This window comes from Leucopleurus acutus (genome assembly GCF_964270905.1).
Source record: "Leucopleurus acutus genome assembly, chromosome: 15".
Classification (NCBI taxonomy): Eukaryota; Metazoa; Chordata; class Mammalia; order Artiodactyla; family Delphinidae; genus Leucopleurus; species Leucopleurus acutus.
This window is the reverse complement of record NC_139157.1, coordinates 49083858-49110158: the sequence shown is the minus strand read 5'-3', so window position 1 is coordinate 49110158 and position 26301 is coordinate 49083858. Positions and strand designations below refer to the sequence as shown.

Here is a 26301-nt window from a genome sequence, read left to right as displayed (position 1 = left end):
TATCAAAAAACTGAATCAGCTACTCTAATAACAGCTGTCCATGCTTAATACTTAGTGGTTTATTTGACCAAATGATGCCTTTTCAGGGAAAAATAAAAAAAGATAAGCCACTGTAAAACATTTAGTTTGAAATGTATGCTAATATTTTTCTTAGAAATCAAAAATTATGGAGGAAAAGGGTTATTTACCTTAAGGAAAAGAAAGCAAAACACTGGAATGACCAAACATTTTCAAAGAACAAGCACCACAAAGGACATTTGCATTCGGTTTTGTAATATTTATCAATGCATTTTTTCTTACTCCAACCAATCTACTTCATCAAATTCTGAATCATCTTCTGAATCACTGTATTCCACAGCAATACGGCGGGACAGGATGGTGGCAACATCATTTTCAATGCGTTCGTGTTTAGCTTCCTGTTCACGCTGCTCTTCGACTTTTCGTAGCTGAATACCTGATATAGTAAATCCAAACCATTCATTGTAAACCAAAATACTAGATATTATTAGATATTATTAATCGAATAAATTCAAATACACATGAGAAATACTAACAGGAAAATAAAAAGCAAGATCTATTAAAAAGAATTTGAAGATTTGATGAAACTTACCACATACCCCAGTGGATGTCTATAGTTTATTTAGCCATTATGGTCTATTGTGCTTCCCTACTCACCACCTCCTAAAGTTAACCAGGTGATACATTTATTTTGTTTGTTACCTCTACGGTCAAATAAATTAAACATCGTTGAGCATATTTTCTGTGGCTTTGTTCTCCCCAGTACTTGAGGGAAAGGCACTATTATTCATTCTATACTGTTACTGCCTGGCATATAGTAGGAAACGTTGGCTGAATAAATAAATGAATGTGACAGGTTGTTCCTTTGTTGCTAAGGTAGGAACCTTAATCTTTTAAAGGTATTGGTAAAGCAAGTGTCACTTACATATCAAATGGACAGCCTTAACACTGAAGAAAATACCATTTTAAAAGGAGTTATATATATTGAATATAATATTTACAAAGGGTTTTAACTATTTCTATAACATTTAAGTCTGATACTTTTAATTTCTCATTCATTCAATAAACATTTCAAGAATACCTACTAAGTATAAAAATAAAATGATTAATGTGACATATTTTCTTGAAAAAGACTTAAAATATAAATTGAACATAGCTTTACTTTCTAAAGACCACTTGTACAAAAACATGAGCATCTAAACTTTTATAAATGAAGAAAACATTATTGTCTCCAATATTTAGAAAGGTTCTAATGCTACCATTGCAATGCTTTTAACGGCTCTTGAGAAAATTACCTTTTCGTATTGCTTCCAGAAGTACACTTCTGGCATCACTGATTACAGGTAGGGTTGATGGATGACGCTTTGGCTCAGAAGCAGGTATAATTTGTGATGGAGGAGATGGAGGCATTAATGGAACATGGGGACCTGGGGCAGTAGATGGAGTTGGATGTAGCCCAGAGGGAGGATGAGCAAGAGCTGCAACTGAGACAGGTGATGATGGTCGAATGCCAGGTGGAGGCAGAGGAGGCGGTGGTGGGGGCGGAGGCAGCCCCTGGACTTCTCCTTGTGGGAGTGGGTGAACTGGTACAGTCTCGCATACTGGGGCAGCTCTAGCTACCGGTGGAGAGGGCTGTACTAGAGGAGGTGCAATTGGAGGAGGAGCTGGGTGAAGAACTCCAGGGGCAATCTGAAGAGGAGCTGGAGGCGGTGGTACTGCTGGAGCTTGCAAAGCAGTGGTTGGAGGTGGAGGTGGGGGAGGTACTGGTGGGGGGGGAGTCGAAGTCATTGAAGCTCTTAATGAAGAAGTTGACAAGGCAGATGGAAGAGGTGGTGGAGGAGGTGGTGGGGCGGCGCTCACAAACACAGGTGTCCTGCCTGTAGCTGGTGACTGAGGACGATTTTCTATCAAACCTGTAGCAGAACTGAAATGATAAAGAGATTCCAGCAAGTTACTTAAAGAGAAAAAACTAACCACACAAAACATAAATGGCTACCAGTAATTCTATCAAGGTAGAGGCATTAACATGTTCCTATAAAAATTAAAAATTCTTCAGCAATATTTAGAATGAAATGAGAACTAAAAGTACACTAACAAGAAAATCAATACGTGGTGCTTTGATTTATAATATTCTAAATGATCTCATCCTCTCATGCAACTTTCATATCCACTCAAGCATTTTCTCCTTCCTTTGATAAAATGCTCAGTTTTACACTGTGATATGAGTCTTTATAATGACTCAACATTTATCATATTACAACATTTGTATTGCTATACCTGTGGCCAAAACAATACTGTATTTGTACTGAAGCTATTAAGACTCATTATATGTCATTTCAGTTAAATCAATGACAACTAATTACAAACCACAAAAGGAAATTTATGCCCCTCTTCCTTGCTGAGGATGGAACATCAAATGAGTCAGTAATATAAGATTGATCTTTTTAACTGGAAATTGTAAAGCTGATCTCTATTTCTCTATGAAAAAAAATTATAATGTGGATAACAGTGGACAAAACGAAACTTCAAAAAGCTTTACTAAAAGATTATTATGAGCAATTGCCTATTCTCTCTCAAATTCTTAGAGTATTTCCCCTAATATTAAATTAACATTTATAATCAAGTCTTTGGTTCCCATTTCTTTGTCCCTAACCACATACCAAAAATTCTTAATTTTTATTAATATATTGCAGATCATGTGCTTGATAACAAAGCTATAATAAAATGAAACACACTTTAATCTTTAAGTTATCATTAGCTAAAATTTCCCAAGAGAATGTGTCAGCTCTTATGAGAGGCTGGCAAATTACGGGCCAAATCTGACCCGATCCCTGTTCTTGTAAATAAAGTTTTGTTGAAACACAAACATATTCATTTGTTTATGTATAGTCCATGGCTGCTTTCATTCAACAATGGCAGAGTTGAGTAGTTGTGACAGAAGCCATATGTCCTAAAGCCGAAAACATTTATTATATGGGCCTTTAAAGAAAAAGGTTACCAACAACTGAGATGAAACATCATGTGCTTGTTCTGACATACCTGATACAGGTGGGTATGGGTTTTGCATCTCCTGCTCCATGCACTGGTGGAGGTGGAGGTGGTTCATGTGGTCTGACTAAGACCCTTTCCTCAGCTCTCGTCAGAAGCTCACTCATCTGACTAAACGGCAAGGCAGAAAGCGAGTAAGATCCATCCATATGATCCACATATGTCTGCGGTCTAAAAAATACATACAGTATCAGTGTATTTTTCTTGAATTATTGGTGAAGTAAAATGTTCTACATGAGATATTGAAGGTTTATCCTTTGAATGCCAATATTTTAACTACTTTAAGAAACTTCTTTCAGAAATTTATTACATTCATCCTGCTTTTAAAACACAGAATGCTGCTCACAACGCAATCTTTCCTTGCTGATTCAGGTTATTATGATGACCTTCAGTTATTTTATTATTTTATCATATAATACTAATTCAATTCACAAGGGTGAAAAGTATTACTTTCATAATCTGATAAACAAGAAAAGAAAATAACTTTCAGCCAATTGTGTTCAAAGCTATCTGCCTCTATTTAATTTTTTTCTTTACAATAAGATGCCAATGACAACAAGCTAGAATATGAAAACTGGAATTTTCTACCACCAGAATATCCTGCTGTTCTTTTAAATCTAAATGACTTCCAAGTGTCTGGCACCCAAGGGAGATAGGTCTGTGACACCAGTAGCACAGACATGGCTAACTACATTGTTTTTGTCTTTTTGCTGTTTTCAAAGGTGCTAGGGTACTCAGAAAATAGCTGCGTAACATAATAACATGTGACTTAAGTCAGATTTAAGCAAAATTTTAGATACCTTGAGCATGTGAAGACATAAATATTTACTGACTGTAGTGCATGCTGGAGACAAAGCTGGATTTAAAAGATGTGTACAAAGCAAGTTAGAAATTATTATATTTACACAACTGGGTCAGCTCAATACCTCAATCACTTAACAGTGATTAGAAATAAATGTCTGTCTACAGATTATTAATTTTTTAAAAAATCAATCCTTTCAGTCTCTTTCTTTCAGTACTACATATAGATAGTACCTTATATGTATATTACTCTTAAAATAGGCCAAAATAATTTACACTTATGACCCAATAATTTACATGTATTATTCGAAAGAAAGTCTTAAGTTCTTTTCCATTCAAAAATCAATAACTATAAAACATATAATAATAACTATAATCAACTGTACACAAATCTCTTCACAGAGAGATGCTAGTATAATGTTTGTTAGGTTGCATATTAGTTAGATAGGGTCCCTGGCCACTGAGAAAGGAAAAGGACCTATTGCATATTTCTGCAAAAGGGGATGAGTAATTTTGTTTTGAAAGTCCTGATATATCTGAGGTAGAAGATGTGGCATAGAAAGGAAGTCAGGGGAAAGAAAAAGGAAAAAATATAACCCCCTTCCAACTCCTATTTTATATGCAGTGAATCAATAATACTTCAAAAAAAAAATCCAGACCCCATTACTCTATTATGAAATTCTAACAGATTCTGCCTGAACTACTGAGAGTGAGCTGAGACCTCATATGAAAGTTAAAACATCGAAGATCATCTACTCCAACCACTTCTTTCTACAGATGAGAAAACTGAAGTCCGGGTACAAAAATGATCTGCCCAAGATCAGACTTCAATAGGCTCACAATGGTCAGGGTTTCAAAATCAACTCAATACTTATAGAACAGAGTCTGTCAATTCAACAGTTCAGGACCTAAGACTTAGACATATAGATATTAGAAATAAAGCCAGTGTTTTACCATTAATTTTGTTTAAAAAAACAAACAAAAGAAAATAAACCTTGTTTCAAAATGAGAGGCTGGGCCATTAGCAACTTCAATATGCTTATGTAAGAGATTAGCATCATCTTCAGCCAGCTCTGGACCTTGGGCCAGCTTCTGCCATTCTCTCCGCCTGTCATGAGGTGCTCTTGGCACTTTTTCTGGTTCATGAGGACGATCTAGATTTTTCTGCTATAACAGATGTATTGAAACAAAGCCAAATGCTGAAGTACTACGTTTTTAAAAAGAGGTTATAACAATGAAAATAGAATTCTAACATCAGTATTGAAAAAGACAATGTCATCATAATATAGTAAAAGTAACAGAGATACAGTTCATTTGTGCATTCAGAGTTAAATCTTAGCTAGTTTGTTTGTAATCCCACTTTCGAATGCTTTTTTAACCTTTAAATGAAATTGATGTATCAGATAAAAATAGTATGTCTACATAATAAAACTTGAGGTCAGAAAGTCCTTTCAGATGAAAACAGATTCATCAACTCTGCTCCCACATTATTAGTTTTTGCTATAATGAGTGAAATTTCTACAATTAATGGCACTGCCTACCTCTAGCCAAAACCTGAAAATTTACTAAGGTTATATTATCTGAGAAACGACTAATTAGCTAGCCAATACATTAGAAAAAAATCCAATTACCTAATTAAACCATAATAACTGTCACTCAACAGAAAATAGGGTATTTGAAAAATAAAACAAAAAGTGATTCCAACTGTGGGAGAAAAAGTATAGAAAGAAACCAAAGGGGCCAAGCAGGTAACATACGTGAATAAAAAGAGTCAGATATAAGATGAGGCCTGCACTGAACTAGACGGGTATGTCCATCTAAGGCATTCCAGTTCAAAAATTTAAAAACCACTGTGTTTGTCAAACAAAACTGCTTGCAAGCATAGTCTGGGCTACCAGTCACCAGTCTGCAAACTCTGGCTAGAACACTGGTACACTGTCTAGTGCAGAAAATAATAACATGTAGGCATTTTGGGGAAGAGCAGGGAGAGCAGAGATAGCTATAGAAGAAACAGAGGGATGATAAAGACAAACTTTGCCACCTTCATAATTCTGCCTAAATCCAACTTTGCTTCCTCCTTCTATATTTCTAGTTATCATTAACATGGAATAAAACAGATCCAAGTGAATTTTATTAGAAAGTAGAAAATGATAATACAGCAGACAGGTAACAGGAATTTAGTGAGACTGTTATAAGCTTTCCATTTAGGATATGCTCTGTGGTAAGAAAATATTAACTTAATCTACTTTACCAATATCTGTACAATATTCCTTTGCTCTGCTTTAGCAGAATGCCTTTCTCTTCCCTGGACCACTTAATTCTTATTTGTTCATCAAGATTCATTATAAGCTTTGTTGAAGTGTTTATCAGCCCCGTCCTCCCTAAAGCATGTGCTATTTTGTGCTACTCAAACCCTCCATGCATACCTCCCTGTTAGGTGGGTATTTATCACACCATATTATAATAACCTAATTGTTCATTTGCTCCCCATTAGACTGTGATCTTTCTGCGTGGTTATAAAGACTTCAGTATTTGACCATATGGACCAAATAAAATAAAACTGTCAAAGTACAGAATTAATAAAGTCCCACATATGCAACAAATCACAAATACATGAAAACTAACTTCAATTTTTTGAAATACCTTCTGCTTCCTCTTTTCCTTCCTCTTATCCTCCGTATCTTGTAACATTTTTTCTTTCCATAGATCAAAGAAATATGAAGGATTGGTATAAAACTTCAAACCTTCTTTACCATCATCTCTGAAGTATAAAATATCAATTAAAATATACATTAGTACGACTTAGAGAGGCAATAGGAATAGAAGTAATTTTACTAAAATTGTTTCCTCTTACATTAACAAAATATAGCATGTGTAAAAATATTGGCAAAATAAATGAGAATATGCACCAATAGAACATTTCTCACAAATCAGACAGGAAACTTCTGGAAAACCAGAAGTTTTTCAGAGTTGGTATTAATAATTTAAAGGTACAACTGGACAATTTTCATCCCTAACTTCTGCTGAATGCCAAGTTTTCTATAAGTCCTGTGGGAAATTCCAGTAATTACAAATGATTCTGCCAAAGAGAAAAGCCTGAAAGGACAACAGAACAGAGAAACTATACAGGGTTTCTGCCAATACTCTAATTTACTTATCATCTTACCAAATCCAAAAAATATCACCAAATAGTCATTCTAATAGTAATAGTTATATCCAATGCCTTGCATACTGACAAATAGTTTCAAATAACTATCCAAATACCATTTTACTCAGGACACGTGTTGTGCCTCTTAAATCACCCATTTAACAATTCATGTGAAAGACTCCAAAGAAAGGCTGAATAAGTCCAGAGTTTTTTAAATGGTAAAAAAAATTTAAAAACAGATACTACATATTCAATACACAGATATTTAATGCAAAGATCAAGAGTAGACAAGAACCAGAAAAAAACAATATTTTATTAATGTGGTGGGATTTTGAACTCTTTATTTTTTCTTTTCCATCTAATTAGAAATTAAATTAAAAAGACAATAACGACTCCTTGTCTCTTCATATTCATGTTTGCCATTGGCTTTTCTTAAAAACACTTGTCAAAACAACTCCTTTGAGGAAGTCTTGTTTTTTGTATGCCCAAACCTTGGGAACTCACCTAGTGAATAAAGCAAAGGTTTTCTAAAGGTGGTGGATAAGGAGGGTTCTCTGCATTGCTCAGGAGACCAGTGAAATAAAAAATGTTTGGGGATTTAGCATTTAAAGGTAGACTGCTACATATCTGAACTTGAAGTCTGAAATAAATAACCGGCCTTCTTACTTATTAGCGTGCTGACCTGTAAGGAGTGAGTATATTGAGAGGTGGAGGCTGTACTGACCTGTAAGGAGTGAGTATATTGAGAGGTGGAGGCTGTTCACAAACATCGTACGTCTCCTGTAATGGAACAGGCAAAGTCCTGCGGTCGAAAAGCTGCTGATCTTGAACTGTAGAACTTCGGAAAGCTTTTCTCATGGTTATATCTTGCAAAGACACTAAAACAAAAATCCAAAATGTATTGTTTTATTTTACTAAGATGATTTAACATAAGGACAAATTCATATACCGTATTTGTTTTAAAGTCAGAAGGTCATGACTGTTAATGGCTTATGCATCAGGAACCATATTTTAAATGTTCTATCACTATATGCCACATCATTTTGTGCTTTATTTTTCCAATTAGATGGGTTTTAATGCAACCTCTGATTTCTAAGGCTCTAATGACACCTGAAGCATATGCTACATTTCCCATCAAGTGCACCTTTTCCTTTTCTCTCCTTGCCGTCCCCAGTCCCCACCAACCTACATTTTCCTCTTTTTTTCTATAATCTTTTTTCCATCTCCCTTTATTACTTTTATTTAGCTTATACCAATAACACTGAAGGAATTACTTAGTTATCAGTGGCATTCTGGGCTAAATGCACTATTGCCCTCTATGCTTTAAGTATGCTATAAGTATGATACATGGACTATAAAGTTAAAACAAACTTATTGTAAAGAAAATTAAGTTTTCAAGTACTGGGCAATCTGTACTGTTGTCTATTTCACTTATCTTTTATCTTGTTCTATAAGGGTCTTCAATTAACTACAAGTTCTTGAAGACTGAGGCTATCTTGTACATTAGTTTCTCCAGTAAGTTAACACAGCCCCATCATACATATGAGGATTTAAAATAACTTCATTTGCTCAGTTTCTTTTGGACTGTGCAGCATGTTAAAATAAAAAATTTACCAAAATACTAGATTTTTAACTCTTTAGAGTGATTTCTTGATATTAAAAAATTAGGTGATTTTTTAATGTATCTAATATGGGTTTTAGTACAAATGCCTTATACCATAGAAAGGTCAGTATTAAATAATAATAACAATTCTTAAATTATTTTTCTCCCTAAAATAGTATCTCTTTCATCCTTACAAATAAAATTCACTCAACATGAATGTTTGGGTCTATGAAATAAGTGGAGCAATGAGGCTGGCTATGCAATAGCCACAACATGACTGCATTCCCAGCAATTCCACTTCTATCTGACTTAAAAACACCAAAATAAAATTCAGAGAAGGAAAAAAGTTTTTTTCCCACTATCACTGAAGAGTAGTATGAGAGATACTTAATGAGTATAAACTATAGTGTTAGATGCTTTCACTAATTTTTACTTAAGCTTTATAACAATTTAATGGGATAGGAATTATTATTCCATTTTTAAACATAAGAAAATAGAAAATATTATATAACTGGCCCAAGGTAAAATGGTTAATAAGCAGTAGAGCCAGAACAGAAAACGCAGATCTGTCTGCCTTTGAGGCTAATCTCTCTGCCACAGTACCACATGCTGTTCCTCTGGCTCCTATCAGAAGTGGCCTCTGTTTTCTGCAATCAAAATGGATCAATTTTTGCCACCCTCCTACCCCACTTATTAACTGTAAGTATGAAACCTAGTGTTTGATTTCCCAAAACTGTCTTAGTAAAGGATATAAAGAACATGTAAAGTAATAAGCATTTTTCTATCTTCAGCTCCTCTCATTTATCATTTCTCTCATTTGTTAACAGACCAATGTGACAAAGCCCCTTCCAGTTGCCAACAATGACATCTGATATTACTTAGTGTTATATAACACAGTAAGTCGGCACAATATGTTTGTAAACGTAACTGAATTAAAGATAATGGTACAGAGCTTTGTTTAAAGACTCAGTTTTTTACCCTTTCTAAATTACTGTTACTTACTATTTAATGGTAATTAAAAACCCCAAAATATTGATATTACATTCTGTAATTTATTATTCTACTCATAATGTTATTTTATGTGAACTTTAACTGAGTTAAAAAATCTAGCTTAAATAACTTTGAAAATTCCTCTATTCAACATCCTCATGACAATTTCAAATTAAGTAGTTCAACGTTTTAGATTCTGAGTTCTTTCCCAATGCTCCATATAATTTTAAAGGAAACTGAATAATTCTGATAGTTGTTGGCACATTAAGAATTTTTTAAAACACTTAAACACACCTTAAGTTATTTACTAGTATCTGTATTTTCATTTTCAATTTTAATGGGAATGCTAAAATACCTGTTAAAATTTAACAGTATTTTCAAACTAAATATTAATTTTTATTTGTTACATAAAAGAACCGCCTGTATATTTCTATATTTTTAGATGAAATGTACTTGTAACTTACATGTTTAAATTATTTAAAAAAGAAATTTTGGATATAAATGACATATTTGAAAGTATGGCCATAAATTTTTTTTAAATATTAGCAATGATTTTTATCTCAAGAATTTCATGACGTATAACAATATACATTGTATACATTATAATATACACAAACATGTTTCAAGGGATACCACCAGTAAAAAACAACCGACAGAATGAGAGAAAATCTTTTCAAATCATAAGATTTGGGACTTGGATCCAGAATATATATAGAATTTGCGTAACTCAACAATCAAAAGAAAAATAATCCGAATTAAAAATGGGAAAAGGATCTGAACAGATATTTCTCCAAAGAAGATACACAAATGGCCAGTAAGTCATTTAAACCCTGTTTTGTTTTTTTTCTTTTCTTTTGTTTTTTTAAGTTTTATTATTCTTTTTATTAATTTTTTTTTTTACATTTATACATCACTGTGAATTACATTTGACTGTAGTTTTATTAAAGGAAGAAACACATTTTAACTATCTATTTCTGTTAGATTTTTGGTACAATGTAAAGTCAGGTTATAGATCCAGCCCTTTGCACAAAAATAGAATCATTTTTGTCTTAGTTGCTTTTAACTGAACTAGTTGCAGTTGTCAACATTTAAAAACAAGAGGTATGAGATAAAAATCTAGATACCTGGCTTCTTGGACAAAAGAAAGATCTGGCATGACTACACTGACTTTACCTCATTTCATGTCACACACATGCCAACAATCTGCTCCCTGTTTTGTACACAGTCTCAAAATTGCGCACTTGGTCCACTTCACTCAGAGTAACCTGGGTGTAAATCCTGGTTTTAAGTCCTAGCTCCACCACTTTCCTGCTTGGAGACTTGATTCTAAGTGGCTTATAAGCCATGAGAAGATGCTCAACATCATTAGTCATCAGGCAAATGCCAATACATTCTACAAAATGAACCAATATTGAAAACATTAGGCTTAGAAAGAAGCCAGTCACAAAAGACCATATATTGCATGATTCCATTTATTTGAAATGTCTAGAATAGGCAAATCCATAGAGACAGAAAGTAGATTAGTGATTGCTGGAGGCTACGGAGAAGTAACTACGGGAAGTAACTACTGTTGGATATAGGGTTTCTTTTTGGGGTGAGGAAAATGTTCTAAAACTGACTGTGGTGATAGTTGCATAACTCTGTGAGAATACTAAAAACCACTGAATCATACACTTTAACTTTAGACGAGTTAATTGTAGGGTGTATGAAATATATTTCAATAAAGCTGTTTTTTTAATGTACTGTCTTGGTTTTTTCTCATATCCAGACCTATGAGTTTATATCTTTGCATGTAGAGGAAACTTAGCATAGTTAAGTACTCACCTCTCCTTATTCAGGCATTAAATTATGTCAGAAGTTGGTTCAATCACTAGAACAGCCATCATTATATTCTACCTTTTGCTTTTTCCAGTGATATCCTTTAAATTTTTTTTTTTTTCGGTACACGGGCCTCTCACTGTTGTGGCCTCTCCCGTTGCGGAGCACAGGCTCCGGACGCGCAGGCTCAGCAGGCATGGCTCACGGGCCCAGCCGCTCCGCGGCATGTGGGATCTTCCCGGACCGGGGCACGAACCCACGTGCCCTGCATCGGCAGGCGGACTCGCAACCACTGCGCCACCAGGGAAGCCCTCCTTTAATATTTTTATTGTTCAAGTTTAGATCTATTATATAACTTACATTTATAATAAAAATGTTATTCCACAAAAAATATTTTGAACAGAGGATTATAAGAGATTCACAATAAATAATACTCTAGGGTAGATAAGTGAAAATTATGTTCTTAGTAGTTTCAGTTTTCCTTCTTAAAAAATAAACAAAACAGAAAGAGGCATTTGAGAAACACCACCACTCAATGTATTCTATCAAGGCATGAAATGTTTTACCACTAAACTTTCTACCATTATTATTTTTTTTAACCTAATATCCCTAGCTTAATATCTCAGCATAGAACAGTTTTGTGCTATATACTGGCAATTTGGGAACTTTTTTTTTCTTTTGGAAATGTTGATTTAAATTGGGAAGTAACATTGAAAGAACGAGATCAGATTCTAGCAGTTTAGCAATATGCACACACACAAGTATATTAAAAGGAATTGCATTCTTAAACAATCAAACCTAAGAATTTCAGGTAATTTTCAAATTATTTCTAAGACAAATGTATACAAACAAATTATAAGAGAGAAAAGACAAAGAAACTGGAGGAAGAGTCTGGCCAAAAAAATTTTATGTCAAAAAATGAAGAGCTATTTAATATACAAAAGGAAGAGGTAAAAAAGGGGAAAAAAAGCTTCCCCGGTGGCGCAGTGGTTGAGAGTCCGCCTGCCGATGCAGGGGACACGGGTTTGTGCCCCGGTCCGGGAAGATCCCACATGCCGCGGAGCGGCTGGGCCCGTGAGCCATGGCCGCTGAGCCTGCGCGTCCAGAGCTTGTGCTCCACAACGGGAGAGGCCACAACACTGAGAGACCCACGTACCGCAAAAAAAAAAAAAAAAAAGAAACAAGAAAAAAATAGTAGAAAACCCAGGAGACTCATGCTAATGGCATTTATACATAAGCCACCAATCTATTACAACATGTACAACAAAGGTCATGGGTAAAAAAGTTGTAAGTAGTAAAGTAGTAAATTCCTTTTTTTTTTTTTAACATCACTATTGGAGTATAATTGCTTTACAGTTGTGTGTTAGTTTCTGCTGTATAACAAAGTGAATCAGTCATACATATACAAATATCCCCATATCTCCTCCCTCTTGCATCTCCCTCCCACCCTCCCTATCCCACCCCTCTAGGTGGACACAAAGTACCGAGCTGATCTCCCTGACTACGCAGCTGTTTCCCACTACCTATTTTACATTTGGTAGTGTATATATGTCCATGACACTCTCTCATTCATCCCAGGTTACCCTTCCCCCTCCCCATGTCCTCATGTCCATTCTCTACATCTGGTGTCTTTATTCCTGTCATGCCCCTAGGTTCTTCAGAACTAGTTTTTTTTTTTTTTTTAGGATTCCACATATATATGTGTTAGCATATGGTATTTGTTTTTCTCTCTGAATTACTTCACTCTGTATGACAGTCTCTATGTCCATTCACCTCACTACAAATGACTCAGTTTCATTTCTTTTTATGGCTGAGTAATATTCCATTGTATATATGTGCCACATATTCTTTATCCATTCATCTGTCGATGGACACTTAGGTTGATTCCATGTCCTGGCTACTGTAAATAGAGCTGCAATGAACACTGTGGTACATGACTCTTTTCAACTATGTTTCCTAAGGGTATGTGCCCAGTATTGGGATTGCTGGGTCGTATGGTAGTTCTACTTTTAGTTTTTCAAGGAACTTCCATATTGTTTCCAATAGCAGCAGTATCACTTTACATTCCACCAGCAGTGCAAGAGTGTTCCCTTTTCTCCACACCCTCTCCAGCATTTATTGTTTCTAGATTTTTTGATTTTGGCCATTCTGACTGGTGTGAGGTTATACCTCGTTGTAGTTTTGATTTGCATTTCTCTAATGATTAGTGATGTTGAGCATCCTTTCATGTGTTTGTTGGCAATCTGTATATCTTCTTTGGAGAAATGTCTATTTAGGTCTTCTGCCCATTTTTGGATTTGGTTATTTTTTTTTGATATTGACCTGCATGAACTGCTTGTATATGCTGGAGATTAATCCTTTGCCAGGTGCTTCATTTGCAAATGTTTTCTCCCATTCTGAGGGTTGTCTTTTGGTCTTGTTTATGGTTTCCTTTGCTGTGCAAAAGCTTTGAAGTTCAATTAGGTCCCATTTGTTTATTTTTGTTTTTATTTCCATTTCTCTAGGAGGTGGGTCAAAAAGGATCTTGCTGTGATTTATGTCACAGAGTGTTCTGCCTATGTTTTCCTCTAAGAGTTTGATAGTTCCTGGCCTTACATTTAGACCTCTAATCCATTTTGAGCTTATTTTTGTGTATGGTGTTAGTGAGTGATCTAATCTCATACTTTTACACGTACCTGTCCAGTTTTCCCAGCACCACTTATTGAAGAGGCTATCCTTTCTCCACTGTACATTCCTGCCTCCTTTATCAAAGATAAGGTGACCATATGTGCGTGGGTTTATCTCTGGGCTTTCTATCCTGTTCCATTGATCTATATTTCTGTTTTAGTGCCAGTACCATACTGTCTTCATTACTGTAGCTTTGTAGTATTGTCTGAAGTCAGGGAGCCTGATTCCTCCAGCTCCAGTTTTCATTGTCAAGATTGCTTTGGCTATTCGGGGTCTTTTGTGTTTCCATACAAATTGTGAAATTTTTTGTTCTAGTTCTGTGAAAAATGCCAGTGGTAGTTTGATAGGGATTGTATTGAATCTGTAGATTGCTTTGGGTGGAAGAGTCATTTTCACAATGTTGATTCTTCCAATCCAAGAACATGGTGTATCTCTCCACCTGTTTGTATCATCTTTAATTTCTTTCATCAGTGTTTTGTAATTTTCTGCATATAGGTCTTTTGTCTCCTTAGGTAGGTTTATTCCTAGTTATTTTATTCTTTTTGTTGCAATGGTAAATGGGAGTGTTTTCTTGATTTCATTTTCAGATTTTTCATCATTAGTGTATCGGAATACCAGAGATTTCTGCGCATTAATTTTGTATCCTGTTACTTTACCAGATTCATTGATTAGCTCTAATAGTTTTCTGGTAGCATCTTTGGGATTCTCTATGTATAGTACCATGTCATCTGCAAACAGTGACAGCTTAACTTCTTCTTTTTCGATTTGGATTCCTTTTATTTCTTTTTCTTCTCTGATTGCTGTGGCTAAAACTTGCAAAACTATGTTGAATAATAGTGGTGAGAGTGGGCAACCTTGTCTTATTCCTGATCTAAGTGGAAATGGTTTCAGTTTTTCACCATTGAGGACAGTGTTGGCTGTGGGTTTGTCATATATGGCCTTTATTATGTTGAGGAAAGTTCCCTCTATGCCTACTTTCTGCAGGGTTTTTAAAATAAATGGGTGTTGAATTTTGTCGAAAGCTTTCTCTGCATCTATTGAGATGATCATATGGTTTTTCTCCTTCAATTTGTTAATATGGTGTATCACATTGATTGTTTTGCATATATTAAAGAATCCTTGCATTCCTGGAATAAACCCCACTTGATCATGGTGTATGATCCTTTTAATGTGCTGTTGGATTCTGTTTGCTAGTATTTTGTTGAGGATTTTTGCATCTATGTTCATCAGTGATACTGGCCTGTAGTTTTCTTTCTTTGTGACATCTTTGTCTTGTTTTGGTATCAGGGTGATGGTGGCCTCGTAGAATGAGTTTGGGAGTGTTCCTCCCTCTGCTATATTTTGGAAGAGTTTAAGAAGGATAGGTGTTAGCTCTCCTCTAAATGTTTGATAGAATTCGCCTGTGAAGCCATCTGGTCCTGGGCTTTTATATGTTGGAAGATTTTTAGTCACAGTTTCAATTTCAGTGCTTGTGATTGGTCTGTTCATATTTTATCTTTCTTCCTGATTCAGTCTTGGCAGGTTGTGCATTTCTAAGTATTTGTCCATTTCTTCCAGGTTGTCCATTTTATTGGCATAGAGTTGCTTGTAGTAATCTCTCATGATCTTTTGTATTTCTGCAGTGTCAGTTGTTACTTCTCCTTTTTCATTTCTAATTCTATTGATTTGAGTCTGCTCCCTTTTTTTCTTGATGAGTCTGGCTAATGGTTTATGAATTTTGTTATCTTCTCTTGGAACCAGCTTTTAGTTTTATTGATGTTTGCTGTCATTTCCTTCATTTCTTTTTCATTTATTTCTGATCTGATCTTTATGATTTCTTTCCTTCTGCTAACTTTGGGTTTTTTTTTGTTCTTCTTTCTCTAATTGTTTTAGGTGGAAGGTTAGGTTGTTTATTTGAGATGTTTCTTGTTTCTTAAGGTAGGATTGTATTGCTATAAACTTCCCTCTTAGAACTGCTTTTGCTGCATCCCACAGGTTTGGGGTCATCGTGTCTCCATTGTCATTTGTTTGTAGGTATTTTTTGATTTCATCTTTGATTTCTTCAGTGATCACTTCATTATTAAGTAGTGTATTGTTTAGCCTCCATGTGTTTGTAGTTTTTACAGGTCTTTTCCTGTAATTGATATCTAGTCACATAGCATTGTAGTCAGAAAAGATACTTGATACAATTTTAATTTTCTTAAATTGACCAAGGCTTGATTTGTGACCCAAGATATGATCTATCCTGGAGAATGTTCCATGAGCACTTGAGAAGAAAGTGTATTCTGTAGTTTTTGGATGGAATGTCCTATAAATATCAGTTAAGTCCTACTGGTCTAGTGTGTCGTTTAAGGCTTGGGTTTCATTATTTATTTTCATTTTGGATGACCTGTCCATTGGTGAAAGTGGGGTGTTAAAGTCTCCTACTTTTATTGTGTTACTGTCGATTTCCCCTTTTATGGCTGTTAGCATTTGCCCTATGTATTGAGATGCTCCTCTTTTGGGTGCATAAATATTTACAATTGTTATATCTTCTTCTTGGATTGATCCCTTGATCATTATGTAGTGTCCTTCTTTGTCTCTTCTAATGGTCTTTATTTTAAAGTCTATTTTGTCTGATATGAGAATTGCTACTCCAGCTTTCTTTTTATTTCCATTTGCATGGAATATCTTTTCCATCCCCTTTCAGTCTGTATATGTCCCTAGGTCTGAAGTAGGTTTCTTGTAGACAGCATATATACAGGTCTTGTTTTTGTATCCATTCAACCAGTCTATGTCTTTTGGTTGGAGCATTTAATCCATTTACATTTAATATAGTTATCTATATCTATGTTCCTATTATGATTTTCTTGATTGTTTTGGGTTTGTATTGTTGGTATTTTCCTTCTCTTGTGTTTACTGCCTAGAGAAGCTCCTTTAGCATTTGTTGTAAAGCTGGTTTGGTGGTGCTGAATTCTCTTAGCTTTTGCTGGTCTGTAATGGTTTTAATTTCTCCGTTGAATATGAATGAGATCCTTGCTGGATAATCTTTGTTGTAGATTTTTCCCTTTCATCACTTTAAATATGTCCTGTCACTACCTTCTGGCTTGTAGAGTTCCTGCTGAAAGATCAGCTGTTAACCTTATCGGGATTCCCTTGTATATTATTTGTTGCTTCTCCTTTGCTGCTTTTCTTTTCTTTGTATTTAATTTTTAATAGTTTGATTAATATGTGTCTTGGCATGTTTCTCCTTGGATTTATCCTGTATGGGACTCTCTGCACTTCCTGGACTTGACTATTTCCTTTCCCATGTTAGGGAAGTTTACAACTATAGTCTCTTCAAATATATTCTCAGTCCCTCTCTTTTCTCTTCTTCTTCTGGGACCCCTATAATTCGAATGTTGGTGCGTTTAATGTTGTCCCAGAGGTCTCTGAGGCTGTCCTCAATTCTTTTCATTCTTTTTCTTTATTCTACTCTTTGGTAGTTATTTCCACTATTTTGTCTTTCAGGTAACTTATCTGTTCTTCTGCCTCAGTTATTCTGCTACTGATTCCTTCTAGAGAATTTTTAATTTCATTTATTGTGTTGTTCATCATTGTTTGTTTGCTCTTTAGTTCTTCCAGGTCCTTTTTAAACATTTCTTGTATTTTCTCCATTCTATTTGCAAGATTTTGGATCATCTTTACTCTCATTACTGTGCATTCTTTTTCAGGTAGACTGCCTATTTCCTCTTCATTTGTTTGGTCTGGTGGGTTTTTACCTTGCTCCTTCATCTGCTGTGTATTTGTCTGCCTTATCATTTTGCTTAAGTTACTGTGTTTGGGGTCTCCTTTTTGCAGGTTGCAGGTTCGTAGTTCCTGTTGTTTTTGGTGTCTGCTCCCAGTGGGTATGGTTGGTTCAGTGGGCTGTGTAGGCTTCCTGGTGGGGGGGGACTTGTGTCTGTGTTCTGGTGGATGAGGCTGGATCTTGCCTTTCTGGTGGGCAGGACTGGTGTGTTTTGGGGTGTCTGTGACCTTATTATGATTTTAGGCAGCCTCTCTGCTAATGGGTGGGGTTGTGTTCCTGTCTTGCTAGTTGTTTGGCATAGGGTGCCCAGCACAGTAGCCTGCTGGTCCTTGAGTGGAGCTGGGTCTTAATGTTGAGATGGAGATCTCTGGGAGAGCTTTCACTGATATTATGTGGGGCTGTGAGGTCTCTGGTGGACCAATGTCCTGAACTTGGCTCTCCCACCTCAGAGGCTCAAGCCTGACACCTGGCTGGAGCATCAAGATCCTGTCAGCCACACGGCTCAGAATAAAAGGGAGGAAAAAAAAAAAGAAATAAAGATAAAATAAAAATAAAATAAAGTTATTAAAATTAAAAAATTATTATTAAAAATAAAAAAGCAGGGCTTCCCTGCTGGCGCAGTGGTTGAGAGTCCGCCTGCTGATGTAGGGGATGCGTGTTTGTGCCCCGGTCCGAGAAGATCCCACATGCCACGGAGCGGCTGGGCCCGTGAGCCATGGCCACTAAGCCTGCGCGTCCGGAGCCTGTGCTCCGCAATGGGAGAGGCCACAGCAGTGAGATGCCCGTGTACCACAAAAAAAAAAAGAAAAAAAGTAATAGAAAAAAGAAAGAAAGAAGAGAGCAACCAAGCCAAAAAACAAATCTACCAATGATAAGTGCTAAAAACTATATGACAAAATAAAAACAAACAAAAAAAAATGGACAGAACCCTAGGACAAATGGTAAAAGCAAAGCTATACAGACAAAATCACACAAAGAAGCACAGACATACACACTCAGAAAAAAAGGAAAAAAAAACATATATTAAGGAAAAAAAGGAGGAGAGCAACCAAATCAATAAACAAATCTACCAATGTTAATAAGCTCTAAATACTAAATTGAGATAAACATAAAACCAGAAACAAATTAGATGTAGAAAGGAAACCCCAAGTCTATAGTTCCTCCCAAAGCCCACTGCCTCAATTTTGGGATGATTCGTTGTCTATTCCGGTATTCCACAGGTTCAGGGTATGTCAAGTTGATTGTGGAGATTTAATTTACTGCTCATGAGGCTGCTGGGAGAGATTTCCCTTTCTCTTCTTTGCAGAGCTCCTGGGGTTCAGCTTTGGATTTGGACCCGCTCCTGCGTGTAGGTCGCCTGAAGGCATCTGTTCCCCACCCAGACTGCATGTGGTTAAAGAAGCAGCTGATTAAGGGGCTGTGGCTCACTCAGGCCACTGGGAGGGAGGGCTATGGAATGCAGGGTGAGCCTGCGGCAGCAGAGACTGGCATGATGTTGCAACAGGCTGAGGCATGCTGTGTGTTCTCCTGGGGAAGTTGTCCCTGGATCACGGGACCCTGGCAGTGGCAGGTTGCAGAGGCTCCTGGGAGGGGAGGTGTGGATAGTGACCTGTGCTTGTACAAAGGCTTCTTGGTGGCTGCAGCAGCAGCCTTAGCATCTCATGCCCATCTCTGGCGTCCGTGCTGATAGCCGCGGCTTGCGCCCATCTCTGGAGCTCGTTTAGGTGGTGCTCTGAATCCCTTTTCCTCGCACACCCCGAAACAATGGTCTCTTGCCTCTTCTGCAGCTCCAGACTTTTTCCCGGACTCCCTCCCAGCTAGATGTGGCACACTAGCCCCTTCAGGCTGTGTTCACGCAGCCAACCCCAGTCCTCTCCCTCGGATCTGACCTCCAAAGCCTGAGCCTCAGCTCCCAGCCCCCACCTGTCCTGGCGGGTGAGCAGACAAGCCTCTCAGGCTGGTGCGTGCTGGCTGACACCGATTCTCTGTGCGGGAATCTCTCCGCTTTGCCCTCTGCACCCCTGTTGCTGCATTCTCCTCCGTGGCTCTGAAGCTTCACCCCCCCGCCCACCCCCCATCTCCTCCAGTGAAGGGGTTTCCTAGTGTGTGGAAACTTTGCCTCCTTCACAGCTCCCTCCCAGAGGGGCAGATCTCATCCCTATTCTTTTGTCTGTCTTTTCTTTTTTCTTTTGCCCTACCCAGGTACGTGGGGAGTTTCTTGCCTTTTGGGAGGTCTGAGGTTTTCTGCCAGCGTTCAGTAGGTGTTCTGTAGGAGTTGTTCCACATGTAGATGTATTTCCGATGTATTTGTAGAGAAGAAGGTGATCTCTACGTCTTACTCCTCTGCCATCTTGAAGGTTTCCCCCCACCCCCCGAGGTGTAGTAAATTCATGTTTTGTGTGTGTGTGTGTGTGTGTGTGTGTGTGTGTATGTTTCTTTCATTAATTGAAGCACATTTCTCCCAGTTGTTTTTTTTTAATAAATTCATGTATAATAGTGTTCTTAAATATATCACTCATCCCACCTAACCAAAAACATACATGTGAAAGAAAATATAACATGAATAAACTTACATTCTTCTTCTTTAGGATCAAGCTGTGTAACACTAACAGATAAACGGTCCACACGTTCTTGTAATGAGTTAACTCTGAAGGAAAAACTATGTGCCTCATTGAATAATTCTCCAAATATATCTTCAGCATATTTACCTAAGCAAAAATGAAGCATATACCATAAAATTTAATGTTATCTGAGATAAATATCAAACAATTTAACATTTAAAAATGCTGCCCCAATGAATTTGGTATTTACTTGAAAGTAGTTTAAATTTTAAACCCAGCCTAAAGTAATCCAACTGTGACAGAGTGAGAAGAAAACACAAACCCTGGGAAATACAGTTTTAGATATTAGCTCTACCACTTCCTGGTAGGTGACTTGTGGCTAAGGAAATACTCTCCTGCTTTATCCCTATCTACACACCTGTTGAGGGTTAGAGAGGTTATAATGTAAAGTACACATAAATAATACATCTCTAATCCCAATTCAGCAGTCATAAACAGACTGTACACTAGAACTGAATTTCAGGCCAAGTGGCAGAATCCAAGATATTTCATAAACCTAGTAGATGACCTAATCTCAGGTACACCCAAAATACAGATCCTGAAAATTTATGAGAGATATTTTATATTTTCTCTCATTCTAGTTTCTTAAAACATTATAAACCTAAAATCACTAAATTCCTCTAGTCACGTAAATTTCCATTACTGTAAAGAATAAGCCAAAATAATCCCATTCTAAAAGGAGAAATAAAAATTTCTATCTAGTAAATAAGCCAGGGAGAAGTTTTAAATGACCTATAATTTTAAAATGTTCAAGTGTATTTAAAACATATAAATAAATGCTCACAATATAAAGATAAGTCAATCACTATCTGTACCTTTGAATAAAAAAAAATTGATGGTCTTCCTAAATCAAGACATTTTAGACCCAAGCATACTGTCTAGGTTAAATGTAGCTCAACAGTAAGCTCTATAGAGTCCTGTAACAGGGTACTAAATACTTATAGAATGAATTCATTAATCTCACCAGTTTACATTTGAACAATGGTTGTCTTTTTTTCAAAGCACTTCAATATATTATCAGTTAAATCAACAAAGGTTTACTGAGGGCTCACCCTGTGCCTGGTAGGTGTATTTCTTACTGAAGACACCAAGAAATAAAACATAAAATATCTGTCCTAGAAGATTTTATAATCTTTAGGAAAAAAATCATAACTTTAATCTCTCTATAATAAATTAAGAGAAAAAGGATAATTTTATATATATTCATTCGCTCACATATATTCTTTAAGCCAAAATGACTGGGAATGTCTTATGTGCCAGACTGTGTACCAGATCCTGGAGATATAAAAATGATTGGACGAAGTTCTCTGCCACTGACGGGTTTTGAACAGAGGGAGAAACAAATATTTAAATAAACGTGAAAACCAATTTAATAAATAAGTCCAAATCTTTGTTCCATTTACTTTGAGGCCTTGACATCAATTTCCTCACCCATAAAACAGGAATAAAAATATCTCCTTCAAAGAAGTTATAAGAAAAGGAGAAAAAAGAAGGAGAGGATGGGGTGCAATTGTAGAGTACCTGATACAGGATAGGGGCTCAACAACAGGCAGCTCTTACTATAAAACGACGTAAAAGTCACAGAGCACAGAGAAAGAAGCATCTAAACGTTTGGGTGTGGGATGGTATTAGAGACACTTCCAGAGGCACAGAGTTTCTCTGGCAGATAAGGGAAGCATTCCATACATTTATTCATCAAATGTTAGGGATACAGAGATGGAAGAGACAATTTTAAACCTAAAAGAACTTAGTTTAATACACGGATCTTTAAGTTATAGTCTGTATACCACCTGAAATTACATGCAGATTTTTAATGCATTTGCCTTTTTCTGGAAAGAGGGCCCACAGATTTTTCTTTTTCTTAACAGATTTTTTGAAAAGAGTTTACACTTTCCCCACCTCAGGTTTAAGCACCAAAGCACTGCAGTGGGTAAGATAAACAACCCCATCTGTTCTCTTTTCATAGTCCTTCTTACTTTCCACATCTACCTCCTCCTTCCCTCCCAGAGACAGGTGAAAGGAATAAAGTTCACAATGTAAAACTAATTGTGTATGATCTGAATTTCAACTAACCTTACATTTGTTATACTATGTCTCTACTCAAGAATCTATGAGGTCTCATTACCTCTGATGTTAAAATCTAAATCCTCTCAGCTAACACTGTCCTCCATAATCAAGCTCCACCTTACATGTCTAATATCATTTGTCCCTTTAATCCCCCTCATATATTTATTTTTGCCTCCATTCATCTGCCTACTTCTACATGCCTTCCTTCTTCATTCATCTCCAGTTTCCAAATTCTTTTGTTCCTTAAAGGCCCAATTCAATTCATATTTCATTCAGCAAGCCTCCTCTAATGACTTCACCTATGCCTATCTCCCTTTTCTCAGTTCCTATAATCTAAAACTCCTGATTTTAATTATATACATGCTCACACTGTTTGAAACTCACAGAATTCATAATATTAGACTCTTCAACTAAATGGGGTATGTTCTTTTTGGACAAGAAACATGTACCTTTATCACACAGCAAAATATTCAGTGTTATCTGTCCATTGTCTATCTATTATCTAATTAGTCTTATAGAGCCAATCTATTTATCCACCCTCTCACCCATCTACTTTCCTATCTATCTGTCAAATTTTCTATGACTGAGAACAAGAAGTAGGCTCTATCAGCTCATCTTGGTAGCATGAACTGACCATATTCAATAAGAGAAAGGTCTTGGGAAGAGAAAATGTAAAAGATCTCTCAGGTAATTAGGGTCCCAATGGTTGTTAAATAAGATGGCAATAAAATGGGGAAACTTTTGGTATAGCAAAAGAAATTTAAATAAAGTGAATTCTATGTTTTCAGTAATTATCTATTATAAAACAGAATTGTGTTCCGCTAGGAAAAACAACTGAATCAGATGCATATTTTTGCAAGGAAGAGGTCAGGACTATGTGCAGCTCCAAGCAATGCTGAACTCTGGAGTTGACCTTCACTGCTGTGTGCAATAGCACTTTTGGTGTTAGGAATAATACCAAAGTGAAAATCTGAATTACCTAGAACCATTCTGAATAGCCTACTTTTGTAAGTAATTCAGAAATTATTTAATGCATTAATTATTATTTTAACTATTTTGGATGGAAACTAATGTAAAATCTACTCTAAGCTTCCCTGTCTTCTTAAATAAAAATTAAACATAATTTAACCTTTTACTGAAGACTTATAGTCATGAATTGATTATGAGAAACAACAGCTTTGAAATGTATAAGAATATTTGCTTTTACATTAAATGGCCTCTTTCCAGTTTTTATGTTGCTTTTTCCCTTATGTCACTTCTTCCTTTGCTATAAACTACATCTTTTGGTTGGCTTCAGCACTGCTTGCTTCTATTATCTCCCCCCCGCCCCGTATCTCCTCTTTTAATGCTCTGAAACATTAACGTTTGGAAACCACATCATAAACCCTGTCTGAATTACCAAAGTAAAAGTAAACAAGTTGGGAGAGGGATCAACTGGTTATTTTATGTGCATGGTCTTTAGTGCTTGGGCTTGTTTATTCTGGCTATCTAGAGGCCTTTTAAATTTAATTCCAGGTTCTCAACTATGTCACGTGGGAAAGCTGCCAGAGAGCTTAATTCTGGAGTGGTAAACTATTGTTACACCTTGCTACAATATTTTATGCTTTTTCTTTTTTCTTTTTTTAAATCTCTACAAACTGCTTAGAAAATGCCTCTATAGTCTCTGATTCCAAGTTTGAAGTACCCAAAACCTAATTTAGTTATATCTTTACAATGTATTTCTATTTTCAGTCTGGCTACATGACCATGTGCTTGCTGACAGATGTTGCTTATATGGACTTTCTGTATCAAACTTGAAAATTCCTTAAATTTTCACCTTCAGGTTATGTAAGAAACAGGTTAGTACTGCAAAACTGACACACATTAGTTATAAATTCTATATTGAAAATATACCTAAAAGAAGTTGTTTATATTAGATCTAATATTCATTTTAATTTAAAGAAATATTTTAACCAAATTTATTAATGTCATTTCTATGCTCTTAACATGTATTTTAATATTAACAAGCTGATGTACCCATATACATATAAAATATATAAATTTTATATGAAGTTATGTTACGTTAATAGAATCTAACAGATCATAAAACCAATTAGTGCTAGGAAATGACTTTAAACAATATGGATAATCATATATTAATGTACTTTCTAGGCCTTTTCTTTTGACTTGTCTCCAAAGTACACTTTATATTGAATTTCTCAAGGAAGAAACAAGTAAACAATACATTAATGATTCACTGCTGATAACTAACCTGAAAAAAAAACCCCACCAAATGAGACAACAAATACACTTAAATTCAAAGAAACAGTCTTTTAATTTACTCCTACAATTATTTCATAGGCAATGTAGAAATTTAGTGCTCTCACCAAGAATATTCAAATATAACTTTTTATGTTGCTCTGACTACAAGTGTATGTCCAAATGCTCTCACTTGAAACAAATCAGATTAACAACATCTTTTTACCTTGTGCTAAGTAGTCAATTATAAAAAGAAAGGACAAAAGTTAAAAGGAAAAGAAAAGAGGAGCTAATCCTGCCTATAAAGCCAACCTATGTGGGTGGGTATGGCTGATAAATCTAGGACTACTTAGAGAAGATGTGTAGACCAAAACCATCTTGTTTTATCTTTAAAATGAAATATAAATGTCTAATAAAAAGCTAATCCTTCAATTCAAAAGATAAACTATATTTAAAAAAATTTTTCTAATATTACATTTAGAATAAATGGGAAATAATTTATTTAATTCCTTAACCTAGTAGCTCTGTTCTGTAATCTTATAATGGAAACATACTGCCTGTCTCCTCCTCCCCTAACCTGTCCCTTCCACTGGCCTTTATTATCTGACCAACCTGCTTGCCTTCTGTCTGCCATCATGCTGCACTTGACTGATATCCTAATGTCCTTTAGACAACTCACCTGACTAACCTAAATACTCTGACTAGTTAGTTACTATTCCACATCTTTCACTTTTAGATATTTGGTAATATAAAAATATTTCCCTATGCTAGTAAGATATATATATATATGTATATAAAGAGAGAGATACTAGCAACCCCAAACACAAATAGTTTAAGCCTCGAAAAAAGTAAATAGCGATAACAAGCAAGCAAAAGTACAACTTGAGCACCACCTTTTACAGACTGAATTATATTTTAAAAACAATCTCGTTAATTCTTAACCATCATGTGATTCTGTTCCTAAAGATTCTATCCTTATTTCCCTTTCCCAGAGGAAACATGCAGGGGAAGAAGAAATGATTCTAAAACGCATTAATTTTACTTAAAATGACTACATTTTTCAAGATAACTTTGTACTCTTCTCATCAACTATCCCCCCCCTCCAAATTAATCACAAGAGTATCATCTTAATACCCTAAAGCATAACATTCTGGTTTGCGAGTAGTATTTTTTTTTGCAGTACGCGGGCCTCTCACTGTTGTGGCCTCTCCCGTTGCGGAGCACAGGCTCCGGATGCGCAGGCTCAGCGGCCATGGCTCACGGGCCCAGCCGCTCCGCGGCATGTGGGATCTTCCCGGACCGGGGCACGAACCCATATCCCCTGCATCGGCAGGCAGACTCTCAACCACTGCGCCACCAGGGAAGCCAGCGAGTAATATTTTTAATTGATGTAAAAATACTTACTTAGGCTACTTAGTTGTCTAATTATATTTGCCAAGGAAATATTGGTTACACATTCCAGTTCATTCTTAATTCCTCTAGGCAGTGCTGTGTGGCACAAGTGCCTAGGATCGATGTTTCTTTTCACTAATGGCAT

General features: G+C 36.1%; 1 protein-coding gene across 2 annotated transcripts; it reads right to left on the bottom strand.

Annotated features, from left to right (window-relative positions):
- Window positions 1–296: 296 nt before the first annotated feature.
- WASF1 (WASP family member 1) lies at window positions 297–26301 on the bottom strand (the record flags this gene model as incomplete). 2 transcript variants are annotated; one of them, XM_082855343.1, is made up of 8 exons in its annotated part: window positions 297–454; window positions 1314–1942; window positions 3058–3237; window positions 4862–5034; window positions 6511–6628; window positions 7740–7893; window positions 20412–20546; window positions 26169–26301. In XM_082855343.1, 8 exons carry the CDS (start codon window positions 26299–26301, stop codon window positions 297–299), a joined length of 1680 nt encoding a protein of 559 aa, XP_082711469.1. The 2 variants fall into 2 exon arrangements, with proteins under 2 accessions (XP_082711469.1, XP_082711470.1); XM_082855344.1 differs by having other exon boundaries at window positions 4862–5031.